General features: G+C 43.7%; 1 protein-coding gene across 2 annotated transcripts in view; it reads left to right on the top strand.

The window, feature by feature from the left end:
• Positions 1–247: 247 nt before the first annotated feature.
• Positions 248–17,217, top strand: part of HSPA12A (heat shock protein family A (Hsp70) member 12A) — a 53,453-nt gene continuing 36,483 nt past the window's right edge. The window contains exon 1 of one of the 2 annotated variants that reach the window (XM_038757727.1): positions 248–454. In XM_038757727.1, the coding sequence (XP_038613655.1) occupies positions 427–454 (28 nt within the window). In that variant the 5' untranslated portion in view covers positions 248–426. The remainder of the gene's footprint in view (positions 455–17,217) is intronic. The other variant, XM_038757726.1, reaches the window with a different exon arrangement.

The raw sequence follows: 17,217 nt of genomic DNA on the forward strand, positions 1-17,217 counted from the left end.
AATAAATACGATTGAATGAATGAAAGGGCAGGGCCAAAGCGCCAAAAAAAGCAGCCCAGGACCCCTCCCTTCCCGGGGAGAGGGAACGAGGAGGGGCCCGCCTCTGCAGGAATCCCGAAGCTTAGGGAGGAGTTGCCGAGATCAGGGCGGGGGTCAAACGTTGGCACAAAGTCCGGCCCTCGGACGCCGGGGTCTGTTCGGGGGAGGGGCCCGGGGTGGGCGTGGGGGAAGGAACAGCAGCAACTGCAGCGAAGCCTCCTCCTCCTCTTCCCTCCCTCTCCTCCTTTTCCTCCTCCCCCTGCCTGGTGCCTATGGCTCAGACCCCGGACTGAGCGTTGAGGGGCAGAGGGCGGCCGGTGGGCAGAGCAGGGCTGGGCAGGGGACCCTTCTTTGGGCGATCGGCGGGGAGACCCGGCGTTTGCCACCATGGCGGAGAAGGACGCGGGCCCCAGAGGTAAGATTGCTCGCCCGGTGGTGGGTAAGGACCGTCTATGTTGCCGATTTGTACTTCCCAAGAGCTTAGCCCAGTGCTCTGCACACGGTAAGCGCTCAATAAATTCGAATGAATAGAAGCCAGTCCTGCCGCAGAGGCGGGGGCGGGCGCAGCGCTCTGCAGAGGAGGAGGTTCTTGCACGGCCGGGCCCCAGGGGGATACTGAGCTGGGACAGCCATCCTCGGGGCCCGAACAAGCCCCCAGCCTTCGGTAGGGCCGGGGGAGGGGGACAGGGACCCCCGGCTGGGCTCGCCAACCGAACCGTGGGAAAAACTTGCCCTTTCCTTCCATCATCCCGCTCCTGTCCGCCCACCGGCCTCTCCGACCCCCACACATCCATCTTCCTTCCCATCCCTCTCCCGCTATTCCCTTTTCTCCTTTCCCCCAGACGACTAACCCAGGGAGGGGAGGAGAACTATGTTTTGGGGGTGTGGATGTGAAAGAGGTCTAGTGAATGTCGCCCATCCCTGCACCACCACCCCCCCCCCCAAAAAAAGAAGAGATTGCGTAGGGACCAAAAACATCAGAAAGAGGGAATTCCTTTTGCTCTAGGTACCAACCGCAATGCTCTTCCTGCGGGATGGAGGGGCTCCGGTCACCTCCTTTCCCGGGAATCATCTCCGCAGGGAGGCTGTGTGGGAACTGCGGGGGGGGGGTTCCGGGCGAAATCAAGCTGCGGGGGGGAGGTCCAGGCGAAATCAGGCTGTGGGTGTGTGTGTGTCCTGGCGAAATCAGGCTGTGGGGGGACGAGGGTGTTGTGCCCTGACATCTCCCCCCCTTCTTTCCCCCAGTGCTCTTCTGTCCTGCTGTTGGGCAAGCCGCTGGGGGAGGGGAGGGGATCCTGGTACCCCAACTTCCTCGCCCCTTCTCCAGTATCAAAAGGCTCTCCCCAGGGAGAAGGGCAAGGTTTAAGGCAGTGCCACCTCTGCATCAACTACAGACAGTCCTGGATTCACCACCGTTCCAGATAATAATAATAATGGTATTTGTTAAGCGCTTACTGTGTGTCAAACACCGGTCTCTGCACAGTGCAAAGGAATCAAGTGTGGGAGGGGGAACCCTAACTAAATCCCTCCACTCCATTCCCGTTTGGGGTGCTGCAGAAGGCGGCGCTTCTGAAACCCTTGCGCAAAGTTGGAGTTCGGTAAATGACATAATCCCAGCTCCTCGGAAAGGACTCCGCAGAGAGCGTGAATCATTGGTGATGTTGGAAGGGGCCTGCTGAGAGGGTGCGTGGGTACTGGGGTGGTATGTGACTTGCAAATAGATGGTCCAGACTCCAGCCCCTTCTTAGAACTGCAGTGCTTACTCAGCAGAAGAGGCAGACAGATTCCATTTTGAAAAAAGACATCATGATGTTTTAGCAGGGAGGAGAGAGCAGAAGATGCGGTTGGGGGAGGGAGGGCATTTTAAAAGACATAACTTTCTGCATTGAATCAGGTAGCAGTCTTTGTTCAAGTAAATGCACTGGCTTCTGTGCATTAAAAAAAATTACCAAGTGGCAGTGATGTGTGCCCCCTAACTCAAAGCTTCATAATGCAAAGCCATTGTGAGAAACACTTAACAAAGAAAGTCAAAGAGAAGCAGAAACATCCTTGTTTCATGGCAGAATATCTTCCACTTTTCACCAGTCATTACAAATTTTCTAGACCGTAATGATGAAATTGACTGTGATTTAGAGAAAATCCAAGAAGGAAGTGAGTGTTCTCTTAAAAGGGCATATAATAAGGGGCCAATCTATCAAAACCCCCAAATGGTGATATCCTTCTTATTCTCCTAGGAATACTCAAACTGTCAGGGCACTAAAAGCTTGAAGAAAACTGATTAATGACCCAATTTCATGAGTGAAAGAGTTTGCTGGTATTAACCAATCTATAAATTAAGCACATCTGAGGTCTCTTGCCGATACAGACCAATCAACTACCAGCCCGTTGTTCTGGCAGACAGAGCTGTACTGCCAGAGTCAGCAGTGAGAGTTAGTAGGTGCGGGTGGAGGAAAACCCTGACATTTAACTTGTCTTAAGTGAGGCATCATTTGGCCAGAGCAGGTGAAACTAGAGCAATTTAAAAAGTACAGTATTGCTTCCAAGTTAGTGACCAGTATTTTAATTGTGGCTCAGATTGCAAAGAGGCTTTTTGATGGTTTGTTTCTTTTTTTCATCCATAGCATAATGCATAGAAGAGTAGTGAATTCAGATTTTCCACTACCATTTCCCCTTTGCCTATTTGTACATATGGCTGGTTTCAGTAGGCCTAGTTCATGGTACCTGCTTTTGCTTTTGGTAGGCTCAAAGGAATGAACAGAGGGCTATTAGAGTCCCTGAAGTGGTGATATGTGAGTTCATCAGAAGACTTAATCCTACTAAGGCTCTTTTTCTGTTCCATAAGTGGAATCTTTGGAAAAAAAAAACACTTGACAGACTTCCTTGTTTTTCTTTTGAAAGCAGCATACAATTAAGAATTCAGTGATCAAGCTGGTAGTACTGAATACCATATCAAATAACACCTAAACAATATCCTAATATTTTGCCACCAATCTACCATCCTGCTAGTCAGGACAAGGCTTAGCAATATTGATGTGGGTCATTCATTCAGTTGTATTTATTGAGCACTTACTGTGTGCAAAACATTGCAGTAAGCACTTGGCAGAGTACAATATAACAATAAACAGACATTCCCTGCTCCCATCAATTTTCCAGTCCTTCATTCCTGTGCTTTCGGGCCTCATTTGGTTAGGTAGAGTTTGTTTATCAGACAAAATTCAGGTCTGCACAGCTCTTTGCTAGAATGCCCTGGTAACTTAATAGGTTTGTGACCTGGATAATACCTCTCATCCATCCAGATTCAGTGGGTTATTCGCAGATAGACTCGTGAAAGGCAATATCCCCTTTGATGTCTTGTATGGAGCCAATTCTTACCTGTGTTCCAAAGGCCAAGCAGGTGATCCCTTATGACATCCTTTCCCCATGGTTTCTGTCATTTCACCACTGCTCCCTTCTAGCCTAACCTCCAGGAGCCTGCGTTTGTTCTCTTTTGTAGCAAAAGAGTAGATGGGATGTCCAGCTCTTGATTGGAGTGATAGCTATATTTCAGGCTGAGTGCCATTAGGCAGGAGGTAGTTTGGATGACTTAATTATAGCTGTATTCCAGGAAGGAGCCCCAATTCTATCTCCATATATCCTAAAGGTTAACTCTTGCTTTTTTTTTTTGAAAAAAGTATCAAGACTTTTAGTAACCATACAAATGGTATATTATGTATTAGACTCATGAGGCACTTCCTGATCCACATGTTTATATCAGGCAGGGTCTGAATTGGAGAAAAAGAATTCGGGTTTTTTTGTTTGCTTTTGGCGGACTTTCAGTTGATCCTCAGAGGAGAGAGAAAAGTTGTATTTTTTTTGATAATTTATACCTTCAACCTCCACATGTTTTTTCCAGTAGTTCACATGACCTTTTTCAGGCAAGTTGGATGGACCTAGACACTGTCTTGTTTGGCAAGGTAGCAATATTGGAAGGATATAGACGACAATTGGTTTGGAGGTCTGGTTTAGTCTTACACCAGGGGAGGTGAAGCTGGAAAATTTTCTTCAGCTAGCATCGGGGAGGATACATGTTTTGGTTTTGCGACTAAAATGGCATAAAGTTGTTTTTTTGTCGGGGGTGAGCCCCCAGCATGCTTTGCAAATGAAAAAGTTGGAAGAGTAAGCACAGTGGATGGTTAACACATTTGTCCGGATTGGGAGAGGCTTGGAAGACATCTAGAAGCTGCCTACAGATTCCCTTCCTTTGAAACTTATCCCCCTCACAATCTGTTGGTTGTGGGAGTGACTTTAACATCACTGATTTTGGTTTCTTTTTCTCATTCCTAGCTGGGAGTCTTGTCTTAGATGTTGAATTTGGCCCTGATATGTTTAATGTCTCGGTATTGGAAACACTGCCGCAAAACCCAAAGAAAGTCTCAGGGCAGCTGCTTCTAGATATCCTCTTTTTTAAAAAAAAATACACGGACACACCCCACCACCACCCCCACCCTCTTCAAGTTATGGTTCCCAGCTTTGTGTCATTTGCTAGACAGGCACTTCCTCCTCCTCCTCTTAAAGTGAACTAGGGGCTTAGGGCTTGGTGCAGCTGCAGTATACTAAGTTCTAGCCAGAATCTCTGCTGAGTACATCTCACAAGCAGAATATAATCTTGGTCCTCCATCCTGTTCTCTGTCTTTTTCCCTCAGCCATAGTGTTCTGGAGTGGCAAGTGAGAAAGGTCTTCAGAAGCCTTGCAGTCCATTCCCCTGCCTCCACGCACGCCTACACCTAAGGGATCCAAGACAGTTGGCTATGTGTCCTATTTTTAGAGAGCTCCATCTAAGGAGATTCTTCACATTCCCTTGACAACCTGCTTTTAGTGTCAGATATTTTTCTGGCTTTCTGAAATGCCTGAGATTTGGCTCCTTCCTCATTTTAGATTTTTTCTTCAATACAGTCTCTCCCCAAAAGGTTTTATTTTCTTAATCAATCAGTAGTATTAAGCACTTACTGTGTGCAGAGCTTATGAAAAAACAGTAGAGTTAATCATTCATTCATTCAATCGTATTTATTGAGTGCTTACTGTGTGCAGAGCACTGTACTAAGCGCTTGGGAAGTACAAGTTGGCAAGATATAGAGACAGTCCCTACCCAACAGTGGGCTCACAGTCTAGATGGGGGGGTGGGGGGGAACCATAATCGATATGGTCCCTGCCCTCAAGGAACTTAGAGGCAAGTAGGGGAGGCAGGTCTTGAAGTTATTTAAAGATAGGAAAGAGAAAAGGGTTTTAAATAACTGGGTGTTGTATAGTGTGTACAGAGTGCTGTGGGAGGCTGTGAATTCACAAGTGCTCATGAATCATAAAAGTGCTGAGATGGCAGATGGGATAAGACTAAGCTTGTTGTGGACAAGGAATTTATCTACCAACTCTACTGTATTGTACTCTTCCGAGTGCTTAGTACAGTGCTCTGTACACAGTAAGCACTCAAAAAAGACATGATTGCTAGCCTGGGGAAAGCAGAAATTAGGAAGGCCACTTGGAGGATATGTGATTTCTGGAGGACTTTGGGGATGGCGAAATTTGTGGCCTATCAGATTTGTCTGTCTGGCCCTTTAGGCTGAAAGCTCCTTGTGGACAGAGATTGTGTCTACCAACTCTATTGTACTGTAACCTCCCAAGTGCTTAGTACAGTGCTCTGCATACAGTAAGTGCTCAAGTATCACTGATTAAATGGGGAGGGAATTCCATGCAGTGGGAAGAATTTGGGAGAGATGAGAGTGGAGCACAGTGAGAAGGTTAGCATGGGAGCAGTTGTTGAGAGTGAACAATCGTGCAGTGAGAGAAGAATGGACAAGTAGGTGAGAGAGAGAGTTGAGTATGTACCTTAAAGGCAGTAGTTAGGAGTCTAATGTGGAGAAGAATGGGTAAAACCTTGGAGGTTTTTGAGGACTGGGGTTATTTGGGCAGAATGACGCTTTAGAAAAATGATCCAGGAAGCAGAGTAGTGGAAAGAGATGGGAGGCAGGAAGCTGATTTTGTAGTCAAGCCTGGATATGAAAAGAACTTAGAGCAGCTTGCTGGCCATTTGGATTGAGGTGAAGGGACAGGTTCTGGAGATGTTTTGGAGTAGTAACCCACAGAATTTGGTGAAAGACTGCATTGGGGGTGAAAGAGGAAGGGGTCAAGGAGACCACAAAGATTGAGGATTTCAGAGATGGGAAGAATGGTAGAATTGTCAGTGGTGATAGGAAATGTAGGTGGATGAGAGGATTTGAGAGGGAATATAAGGAGTTCAGTTTTAAGCACATTAAGCTTGAGTTGAATGCAAGACATCCATGGAAAGATGACTTGGAAGTGGAAGGAAATGCACGTGTAAAGAGAAGGGGAGAGGTCAGGGCTAGCAAAGTAGACTTGGGAATCATCTGCATAAAGGTGATCATTGCAGCTCTGGGAGTGAATGAGCACGCAAGGAAGTGTACGTAGAATGAAAAGAGCAGGGGACCTCTAGACTGTAAGCTCATTGTGGGCAGAGAATGTCTGTTTTAATGTTATATTGTACTCGCAAATGCTCAGAACACAGTAGGTGCTCAGCAAATATGATTGACTGACCTAAAACAGAGCTTTGAGGGACACCCACAATTAAGGGGTGAAGGCAGAGGAAGAGCCAGAGGAAGAAATGGCTAGAGATGAAGAGAACCAGTGGAGAATTGTATTACTGAAACCAAAGTTAGTGGGTACCCCAGAAGATGGTGATTCATAGTGTTAAAACCAACTGAAAGATTGAGGAGAATTAGGATAGAGTTGAGTCCATTAAATTTGGCATTCGATTTGGAGGTCATTGAACTTGGAGACAGCAGCCTCAGTCCAGTTAAGACAGCAGAAACCAGTTTGTGTGAGGAGCAGAAGTAGAGGCAGCAGGTGTATACAGAATGAGGAATTTAGACAGGATTGGGAGGCGGGAGTTGGGGTATCAGTGGGATACAAATAAGGTTTTTTTGATAGAGGATATGTGAGCATTTTTGAAGGCACAGGGAATGAGCCAATGAGTTAGCTGTTGAAAATTGCCATTAGGGAGGGAAGAAGTGTGTGGTCAGGTGTTTTTTTTTAATGTCGTTTTGTTTTGTTTTTGTTTTTAGAAAGAGAGAATGGGGTTGGGAGTAGAATTTGAAAGATCTCTTGAGAAGCAACAGAGATGGATGAGGGAGAGTGATTGGGGAGGAAGCAGGCAAAGGGAAATTTTAGAAGATTTTTAAGAAAGTAGTTGGCTGGATTTTTTTGTTTTTTTTTGTGGTTTTTTAAAAATGATATTAAATGCTTAATATGTGCCAGGCGCTATACTACGTACTGGAGTAGAGGCAGGCTAATCAGATTGGAAACAGTCAATATCCCACGTGGGACTCACAGTATTAATTCTTATTTTACAGATGAGGTTACTGAGGCACAGAGAAGTTACTTGGCTCAAGGTCACACGCCCTTGCTCTTTCCCATGCCCATGCTCTTTCCACTAGGCTAGACTGTTTCCCAGGCTAGTTGGCTAGGTATTCATTGCTAAGAGGGGTAGGTGGGGCACTAGAGGTTTCAGGAGAGAGTTAAAGATCTTAAATATTTAATACGGATATTGGGCTTGGGCATTGATGAGGGAGACGTTAGAAGCAGCATGGCCTAGTGGATAGAGTATGGGCCTAGGAGTCAGAAGGACCTGGGTTCCAGTCCTGGCTCTGCCACTTGTCTGCTATATGACCTTGGGTAAGTCACTTTACTTCTCTGTGCCTCATTTACTTCATCTGTATAATGGGGATGAAGATTATGAGCTCCATGCAGGACAGGGACTGTGTCCAACCTGATTACCTTGTATCAACCCCAGCACTTAGAACAGTGCCAGGTACATAGTAAGTGTTCATAAATATGCTTCCCCCTCCCACACCTTTGAAGATGGGTATAGAGATGGTTTGAAGGGGAAGGGACAGTGTGATTGAGAGATCGGCAGAGGGAGAGACGAGAATGAGACAAAGTGAACAGGTTGGCTTGGGAAGAGTGAAGTGTTCAAACTGGGGTATAATGTATGGTATTAACAAATGCCATATAATGGTGTAACCATATTATACCATATAATACAAATAAGAGTATTAACTAACAAATGGTATTAGCAAATTAGCAAATAAATTAACAATATTGACAAATACTGTATACCAAATACCATGATATTAGGAAATACCATAATTACTATTATTTTTAGAAGAGAGGGGAGAGAGCTGTTCTGCTACCGTAAAGTCAATGGTCAGGAGTTTTGCCTGATGTAGAGAGAAGCAGTTTGGCCTAGTGGAAAGAGCACGGGTCTGGGGATCAGAGAAGCTGGGTTTTAATCCCAGCTCTGACTCCTGTGTGCTGTGGGACCTTGGGCAAGTCATTTAACGTCTCTGTGCCTCAGTTACCTCATCTGAAAAATGGGGATTAAGGTTGGGAGCCTCATGTGGGACAGGGACAGTGGTCAACCTGACTATCTTGTATCTACCCTAAGCTTAAACTGTAAACCCAAGCCTGAAGTATGAATATGTACTTAGGCTTTCTAAAAATCTGTGTCTCCAATTCCTGTAGGAAATTACCAAAAGCAATTGCTCTTGTCTTTTGGATCGCCTTAGTATTTGTAACATAATTTTAAAAAACTATAGCAATATGAGAAGAATCATTGTATCACAAATACTTTTAGTTTGGGTTCTCTCCAGGGCATGTTTAAATATCTGATAATGAGTGTAAAATCATATCTCTTGGGGGAGGCTGAGAAGACACCTCCCCTTTGAAACTTCATAGTTGAGCATATTATCTTGTAATCTTTCATTGAGCAATGTGAATGAATGGCTTCAGTAGCATCAAGTCTTCCTTTACTGTTTGATCCTGACAGAATGTCCCAGATTTGTTTTGTTTCAATTGAGTGCTGTTATTAGATTACTTATGTAAAACGTTATACCACTGTGCCTTCCCACTGCACCGGGCCCATCTCCAAGTCTCTCTGGAAAGTATTTGACCCTTGTCATGTGACCAGATATTTCAGTTCTCCCAGGAATAGGAACACTTTTCCTTGTAATATACTTCCTTCGATCTTTGGGATCCAGACATTCTGTAAAGGATACATCCTTTTTTTTTTCCATCTGTCAGTAGTCTTTATTGATCACCAAATTAAGTATTTGGGGAAAGTGCAGTAGAATGACTAGGCATGATCCCTGCTTCACATAATCGTGTGTCATTTCAATAGTTTGTCTATTTTTGCTATGTCTGTGCATTTAAGTACAGTAGTTTCTTGATATTTTTCCATGACGTTTCTTTAAATTCCCTCTTGCTTAGACTGTGAGTCTCTTGTGAGACAGGGATTGTGTCTGATCTGATTGTATTTTATCTGCCCCAGAGTTTAGTACAGTGCTTCACCCTTAGTAAGTCCTTAACAAAAAAAGTTATTATTATTAGGCATACATTATCATAATTTGCTGTGTCATCAGATTAACTCTGTGGTCCCTGTGTCTTCAAATACTTCCTGATAGCTATCTTATTGATCTCTGTCATATTGATCTCTATCTATATGTTGTTGATTTCTATCTAATGATATCTTTCAATAAATGTGATTATCTCCATTCACACTTCTCAGCATCAGGTCCCCACTTGTAGTTAACCTGAATGTCAGCATGTATGTACTCGCAAATTGCCTTATTATTTTCCTTAAGAAAAATATTGTTCAAATTTCTTATCTTTAAAATGTGTTGGCATTTTACAAGTGTGTGTGGTTAAAATAACTTCTCTGTGCCTCAGTTCTCCTTTTCTCCCACCCACTTTAGACTGCAAGCCCCATCTGGGATAAAGACTGTGTCCAACTTAATTCACTTGTATGTAACCCAGCACTTAGAAGAGCTTGACACTAGTAAGCTCTTAACTACCATAAAAAGGACACTGTAACCTGTTTGGTTATTATTTACCAAGAGAATTTCGTAGCTGCTGCTGCTTACTGATATCTTTCACATCCTGGAACTCTTCCTTTTACAGGTGCACTGTCCTATCAACACCTGTGTCTCTGGCCTGGTGAGGGGAAACTATCACATTGATGCCATTGCTTTTCCAGACTGTGAGCCCCATGTGGAGCAGGGACTGTGTCCAAACTTCTATCTACCCCAGCTTTTTGTACAGTGTTTGGTGCACAGGATGCACTTAACAAATACTGTAAGTTTTATAGATGATTACTCTGGAAAGAAAGTATTTTTTAACAAGGAGTAGAAGTCTGATGTCCCTGCTGATTATTGAATTCTTGACTGAGAAAGCAAGAATTCTCCTATGGACACAGTTCTGAGGTCAACCGCAGCTGGGGATGTTAACTCCATGACACCGATCTCCTCTCTGCCTTTAAGGAACACAATCATGACTGAAGTCCCAGGGTGATCACTGTGTTTTGGTGCCAGATAAGCTAAAACCCAACACTCCTTTCTCTAGTTCCCAGGATACTTTAGTGGAGTGAACATACTGTAATCAAAACAGCAGGCGGTATGGTTTACACAAAAAAATGAAAAAAGAGGGGAGAAACCCAATAATATCTCACTTGGACTGTCTTCTCTCAACGACTCACTGGAACCATTTAGTCCCTCTTGCTTCTAGAACATTGTTTCCCCTGGCAATTGATGGCTAACTCGATGCTCTCCTTGCAGGGACTGAGTTTATTTTCATTGCGCCAAATACACCTGGTTGAGGCATCATGGCCCTATTTTTCGGAGTGAATTAGACCTGCAAAACTTTCATTCATTGTCATACTTATTGAGTGCTTACAGTGTGCAGAGCACTGTACTAAGCGCTTGGGAGAGTATGCTACAGCAATAAACAGACATTCTCTGCCCATAACAAGCTCTGCCACTATGCCTATCTCTTGCTGATGGCCAATCCAGAACCCCAAACGAAACTAATTTAATAGTCGTTGGAAAATGCCCTTTAATTTGTATGACTTTTATCCTTGTTTGGTTGTCCCAGGAATGTTCATCTATGATGGCAAAGCCAGTGTCGAATAGGCTGTGTTTCTGTCTTTCCAGGATCGATGGAGTTTTTATGATCCTCTTCATTGACCTAATGCAGTGGAGTCTCTAAGACCACACTATTAAGAACTAGATGCTTAGTCATCTTTTTATTTGCTCCTGTTCAAGGTCCTTATCTTAGTACGCTGTTTTACCTTTGGTGTTACTTGGACTTATTGGTGAGGGCTTTGGGCTTCTGTGGGGAGAGGGGGCTCATAAGAAGAGTTAAGACTCATCATCCTTCTCCATTTACATATTTGTGGGGAGCTATCACCACTAAAACAGCGTGGCCTAGTGGATAGAGCATGAGCCTGGGAGTCAGAAGGACTTGGGTTCTAATCCTGACCCTGCCACGAGTCTATGTGACATTGGACAAATCACTCTACTTCTCTGTGCCTGTTACCTTATCTTTAAAAAAAAAATGGAGATAAAGGCGTGAGCCCCATGTGGGACAGGGATCGTTTCCAACCAATGTACCCCAGGGCTTAGTACAGTGCCTGGCACATAGTAAGTGCTTAACAAATACCATAATTATTATTAATATTCTTACTGGATATCCAGCCCCACCTCCAGCCACCCTGCCCCCAGATGATCTTCAGAACCAGATGATCTCCCAAGGTGCTTCTGATTCAGTGACTAAATGGGAAAAGAATGTGCGTTCATTAAGCTGAGACCAGCTGCAAAGTCCTTCCCCTAAGTGACAGATACCATAAGTGGGAAACATCAGCTCTGCAAAAGACAAAATTTACATGCTCATAGTGTGGAATTGAGTGTCCGCGTCACATAGGCATTTTCAGCCACTCTCACAGTCAGAAAGGCCTGGGTTCTAATCTTGGCTCCGTCACTTGTCTGCTGTTTTACCTTGGGCAAGTCGGTTAATTTCTCTGTGCCTCAGTTCCCTCGTCTGTCAAATGGGGAAAAAGACTGTGAGCCTTATGTGGGACAGGGACTGTGTCCATCCCAATTATCTTGCATCTACCCTAGTGCTTAGTACAGTGCCTGACACATAGTAAGTGCTTAACAGATCCCACATTATTATTATTATCATTATCATCATTATTACCTGTTCCTCAATAGTATCATCTTAAATATGGAGGCTAGGTCTGTGTGTGTATATGTTTTCTATAGAATATAACAACCCTTTTCAACCTGTTGAAGAAAGGTGGTTAATAACATGAATGAAGTCAGCCAGCAGAACAAATGTTTTGAGGTAAATGACTACTGAATATTTAAGCAAGAGGTTGGATAGAGGGTTTTTTTTGCAACGTGTTTATTGCATTGTATCTAGTACAGTGCTCTGCACACAGTAAGTGCTCAATAAATATGAATGAATGAATTTCACCAATATGCTAAATTTTAAACAGTGGTGTAATGTACTGGATTTTTTTTAGTGTAAAATTAAAAATCTGGAACTCGGGCAATTGTGGCTTTTCATTTAAATAATAATAACTGTGGTATCTGTTAAGTGTTTACTATGTGCCAAGCACTCTTCTAAGTGCTGGGGTAAATACAAGCCAGTCAGTTTGGGCACAGTCTTTGTCCCACATGGGACTCACATTCTTAAGCCTCATTTGACAGATGAGTTAACAGAGGCACAGAGAAGTTAAATGACTTGCTCTGGGTCACACAGTGGACAAGTAGCGGAGCTGGGACTAGAATCCAGGTCCTTCTCACTCCCAGGCCCATGCTCTTTCCACTAGGCCATGCTGCTTCCCCTGCAATGGTGTAGTTAATATGTTTACTAGCTCTCCAGGGACCAAGCCTTAATAGTCTGGTGGTATTATCAGCAGGTTGATTTCTTTTGTCAATGCATAGAACTACTTTCTCTGCCTAGATGAGATTGTGAGACTGTGTTTCTGTCCCGATATCCAGGCCTAAAGCTGGGTACAGAGTAATCTTCCAAGTATAAAATTTTGGGGAGGGTTTTTCCTCCTGAAAAATGACCCCTAAACACATCACTAGACCCCAGGCAAGTGGACTGATGTCTCCTGATGACTCAGGATTTCTGAATCCTTTTCAGCAATAAGTGGCATATTACTGGAACCTGCAGAACAGCAGAATCAATATCTAGGGATGATGGAACAATATCAGAAAGTTTTAATGTAGCAGCTGACCTCCAAGGTGGTTTTATGAGCCAGAGTTGACTGAATGATACCATACAGTTCTTAGTTCATGAATTGTTGGGAAGCACCTGTCCCAGTACTTTGCGTTTTAGGAGACTTTCTTCCTTTAATTCACACCACTTAACCTTATCATTTAACTTCTTTGTGCCTCAGTTACCTCATCTGTAAAATGGGGATTGAGACTGCGAGTCTCAGGTGGGATAGCGACTGTGTCCATCCTGATTTGCTTGTATCCACCCCAGCACTGAGCACAGTGCCTGGCACATAGTAAGTGCTTAGCAAATACCACAATTATCATTATTATTACTATTATTATTGACAGCTGAATTTTTTGGAACCCTATCAGTTATTTACTCACGTGAAAGTGCAGTTCACTACAGTTACCACATTACTTCCACACAATATAAACCCTGTCAGATTCTTAAAGCTCTTTCATTACCCCATTAGAAAATGCACTTTCAATATCCTAGTTGCTTCATCTGACCCATCCTCCAAGAAAGAAATTGTGAGAATGCCAGATGAGCTTTTGCAAAGGATTTTTTTTTAAACTGCCACCTCAAAGAATGAAACATTTCTGAGATGAAAACAGAAAGAGGTTGATAAGTGTGTGCGTTGTGTGTGCATGTGTATATATGAAAGCAAGAGACACTGGCTTTCAAGATTGTAAACTAGACTGATCCTTGTGTGCAGGGAACATGTCTACCAATTACATCACATTGTACTCTCCCAAGTACATAGTAGAGTGTTCTGCACACAGTAAGCTCTCAATAAATACGACTGATTCATTTCAAGCCCCTTATCTCTAACTCCACCCATCCAAATGGAATAGTAATAATAATAGTTGTGGTTGTTAAGCACTTACTATGTGCCAAGCACCGTACTAAGTGCTGGGGTAAATGCAAGTTAATCAGTTTGGAATACTCTCTCCACCTCCCCCTTAAATCCTATAGAACACAGCCACCACCTTCAAAGACCTCTTAAAAGCTACCACCCCCAACAGACATTCAACAGCTAATCCCCTCTCCCAGCCTCTCTTCCCCATCAGTTACCTTAATGCTTAGAGGTATATTAGTGCATTTATTCTATTTTTAACTTAATTTTATTATTACCAGTTGTGTCTCTGGTTCTCTTCTTGTTCCCAATGTGTGTATACTATTTTCTGCAGGTCTCCCACATCACAGTGTAAGCACCTCAAGGACAGGAACTGTGTTGTCTTCTGTTCTATGCTTGTCAGTGACTAAAACTGTGCAGGAACTCAGTAAATCTTGATGATGATGTGGATGATGGCGGTAATAGTAATGATGATGAAACAACGCGACAGTGGAAAAAACATAGGCCCAGGAGTCAGAGGACCTGGGTTCTAATTCGGACTCTGCCACATATCTGCTGTTTGACCTTGGACAAGTCACTTAACTTCCCTGTGCTTCAGTTTCCTCATTTGTAAACTGGGGATTAAATCCTCCTCTGTCCAATTTGGAGTGTGAGACAGGGATTGTATCCAATCTGATTATTTCATAACTACCCCAGTGCTTTTAGTACTGGGGTGAAGTATAGTAAAGTGCTTAAGGATCATAAAATAAAGATGATGATGATTATCCTTTAAGATTATTAAGGATAATCACTTAAATCACTTAGCTTCTCTGGGCCTCAATTACCTCATCTGCAAAATGGGGATTAATGTTGTGAGCCCCATGCGGGATATGAGCTGTGTACAAGCTGATTATCTTCTGTCTACCCCAGTGCTTAGTACAGTGCCTGGAACATAGGAAGCGCTTAACAAATATCATTAAAAAAATACTCCAAATAGTTTTCCAAGCTCTGTGGATTCTATCATTCCTAGAGGAATATCACAAAATCCTGCTGCTTCTAGTCCTAATTCATCACATTGTGCCCAACCCATGTTCTCTTGTAAACCAGGAATGTGGCCTTGTAAGGAGGTAGACTGTGAGGATGATCAATTAAATGTCCACTGGAACAGATGGTTTGCCACCTGAGAGAGCTTGTCTTGGTATCGCCAACCCCAGGCGTTCTAGGTAATTAGGCATTTGGTAGATTCTAATGCCCTTCTCCCAGCTATAGCTCTGGACCAATAGCCTTCCCCGTCTTCACAGCAGGTAGAGATGGGAAGATATCAGCATTTGGCTGAAATCCCTTCCTTCCCATCAGGGTCTTCCCAGCTACAGGGCTGCCATCATTGTCATTTCCATCTCCTCAACTGATAAGCCATCTGGATGGCTAGCTGATTTTTTTTTCACTGAGGTAATGAATTATTGACTCTGAAAGGTGTTTTATTCCTGGAGAGGGAGCTGAGTAGCAGGGATGTGTTGAGATGGTTATTGGAGTGTTTGGAAAAGAACCTTCATAATAATAATAATGGCATTTATTAAGTGCTTACTATGTGCAAAGCACTGTTTTAAGCACTGAGGAGGTTACAAAGTGATCCGGTTATCCCACAGGGGGCTCACAATCTTAATCCCCATTTTACCGATGAGGGAACTGAGGCACAGAGAAGTCAAGTGACTTGCCCAAAGTCACACAGCTGACAATTGGTGGAGCCGGGATTTGAACCCATGACCTCTGACTCCAAAGCCTGTGCTCTTTCCACTGAGCCATGCTGCTTCTCCAACTCCATGGAACTTCTACCCTATGCCTAGTGGATAGAACATGGGCCTGGGAGTCAGAAGGACATGGGTTCCAATCCTAGCTCCAATACTTATCTGCTGTGTGACCTTGGGCAAGTCACTTAACTTCTCTGCCCCTCAGTTACCTCATCTGTAAAATGGGGGTTAAGACTGTGAGCACCATGTGGGACAGGGACTGTGTCCAACCCAATTTGCTCCTTTCCACCCCAGTGACATTCCCAGGGATATTCCCTGTGCATAAGGAGCTTACAGTCTACCATGTTCCAAGCCCTGTACAAAGCACTGTGGTTGATCCAAGAAAATCAGGTTGGACCCAAACCCTGATCCTCATGGAGCTGACAGGTGGACCCAGTTGGAGCTGACAGTTGGACCCAGACTGAGCCCCCTCCTTCTTCTCCACCTCCTCCCCTTCCCCACCCCCCACCTTACCTCCTTCCCCTCCCCACAGCACCTGTATATATGTTTGTACACATTTATTACTCTATTTATTTTACTTGTACATATTTACTATTCCATTTATTTTATTTTGTTAATATATTTTGTTTTGTTGTCTGTCTCCCCCTTCTAGACTGTGAGCCCGCTGTTGGGTAGGGACCGTCTCTAGATGTTGCAAACTTGCACTTCCCAAGTGCTTAGTACAGTGCTCTGCAAACAGTAAGTACTCAATAAATATGATTGAATGAATGACAGTCCAAGGTGGAGGAAGAACAGGTATTTACCCACCATTTTACAGATGAGGAAATTTAGGCACAGAGAAGGCAAGCTACTTACCCAAGATCACATAGTAAGCAGGCTTCTAGTGTAATACTAAGATCTGAATTAAAGCCTATATGTGAGGAAAAGATGCTGGGCAGACATACAGTGATAATGAGAGAGCATAGCCTTCTGAGAGAAAATTCATTCTTGGTGATTCATTATATCTTTATCTGTGCCACTGAGGTTTTCACCAGTTTTTTTTTTTTGTCACCACTTAGGCTCAGTTTAAAAAAGTGCCTAGCAAAGTGTTCCATGTTCCAATCTGTTTGGGAAAGTTGATTAACTTGCTTGCTAGTTATGAGAATCGGGCGTTGTTCATGGTTCAAACTCTTTTGCTGATTGAAAATACTTCGTTAAATAATTTTAGATAATTGCTGGTTTCTTCCACCAGTGAAAATCACTGTTCCAGCTGGGTTGGAAATTTGAGAGCTGGTTTCATCTTGGAATTTGCTCCATTTCCCCTTCTGCTTCAGCAGAGAGCAGCAGGTTTTGTCTCAGGTCTCCTTTTTGCTTCCCCCCTCAGTAAGTCTGGTCCACGTAAAGGCATGGGAGTCTGAGGACCTGAGTTCTAATTATGAACTCAGTGGGGAACAACTTTTAAGTTTGAGCAGAGAAGTGGATGGAGAGCAGAGGGTTGAAGGG

Source organism: Tachyglossus aculeatus, chromosome 16, assembly GCF_015852505.1.
Source record: "Tachyglossus aculeatus isolate mTacAcu1 chromosome 16, mTacAcu1.pri, whole genome shotgun sequence".
Classification (NCBI taxonomy): Eukaryota; Metazoa; Chordata; class Mammalia; order Monotremata; family Tachyglossidae; genus Tachyglossus; species Tachyglossus aculeatus.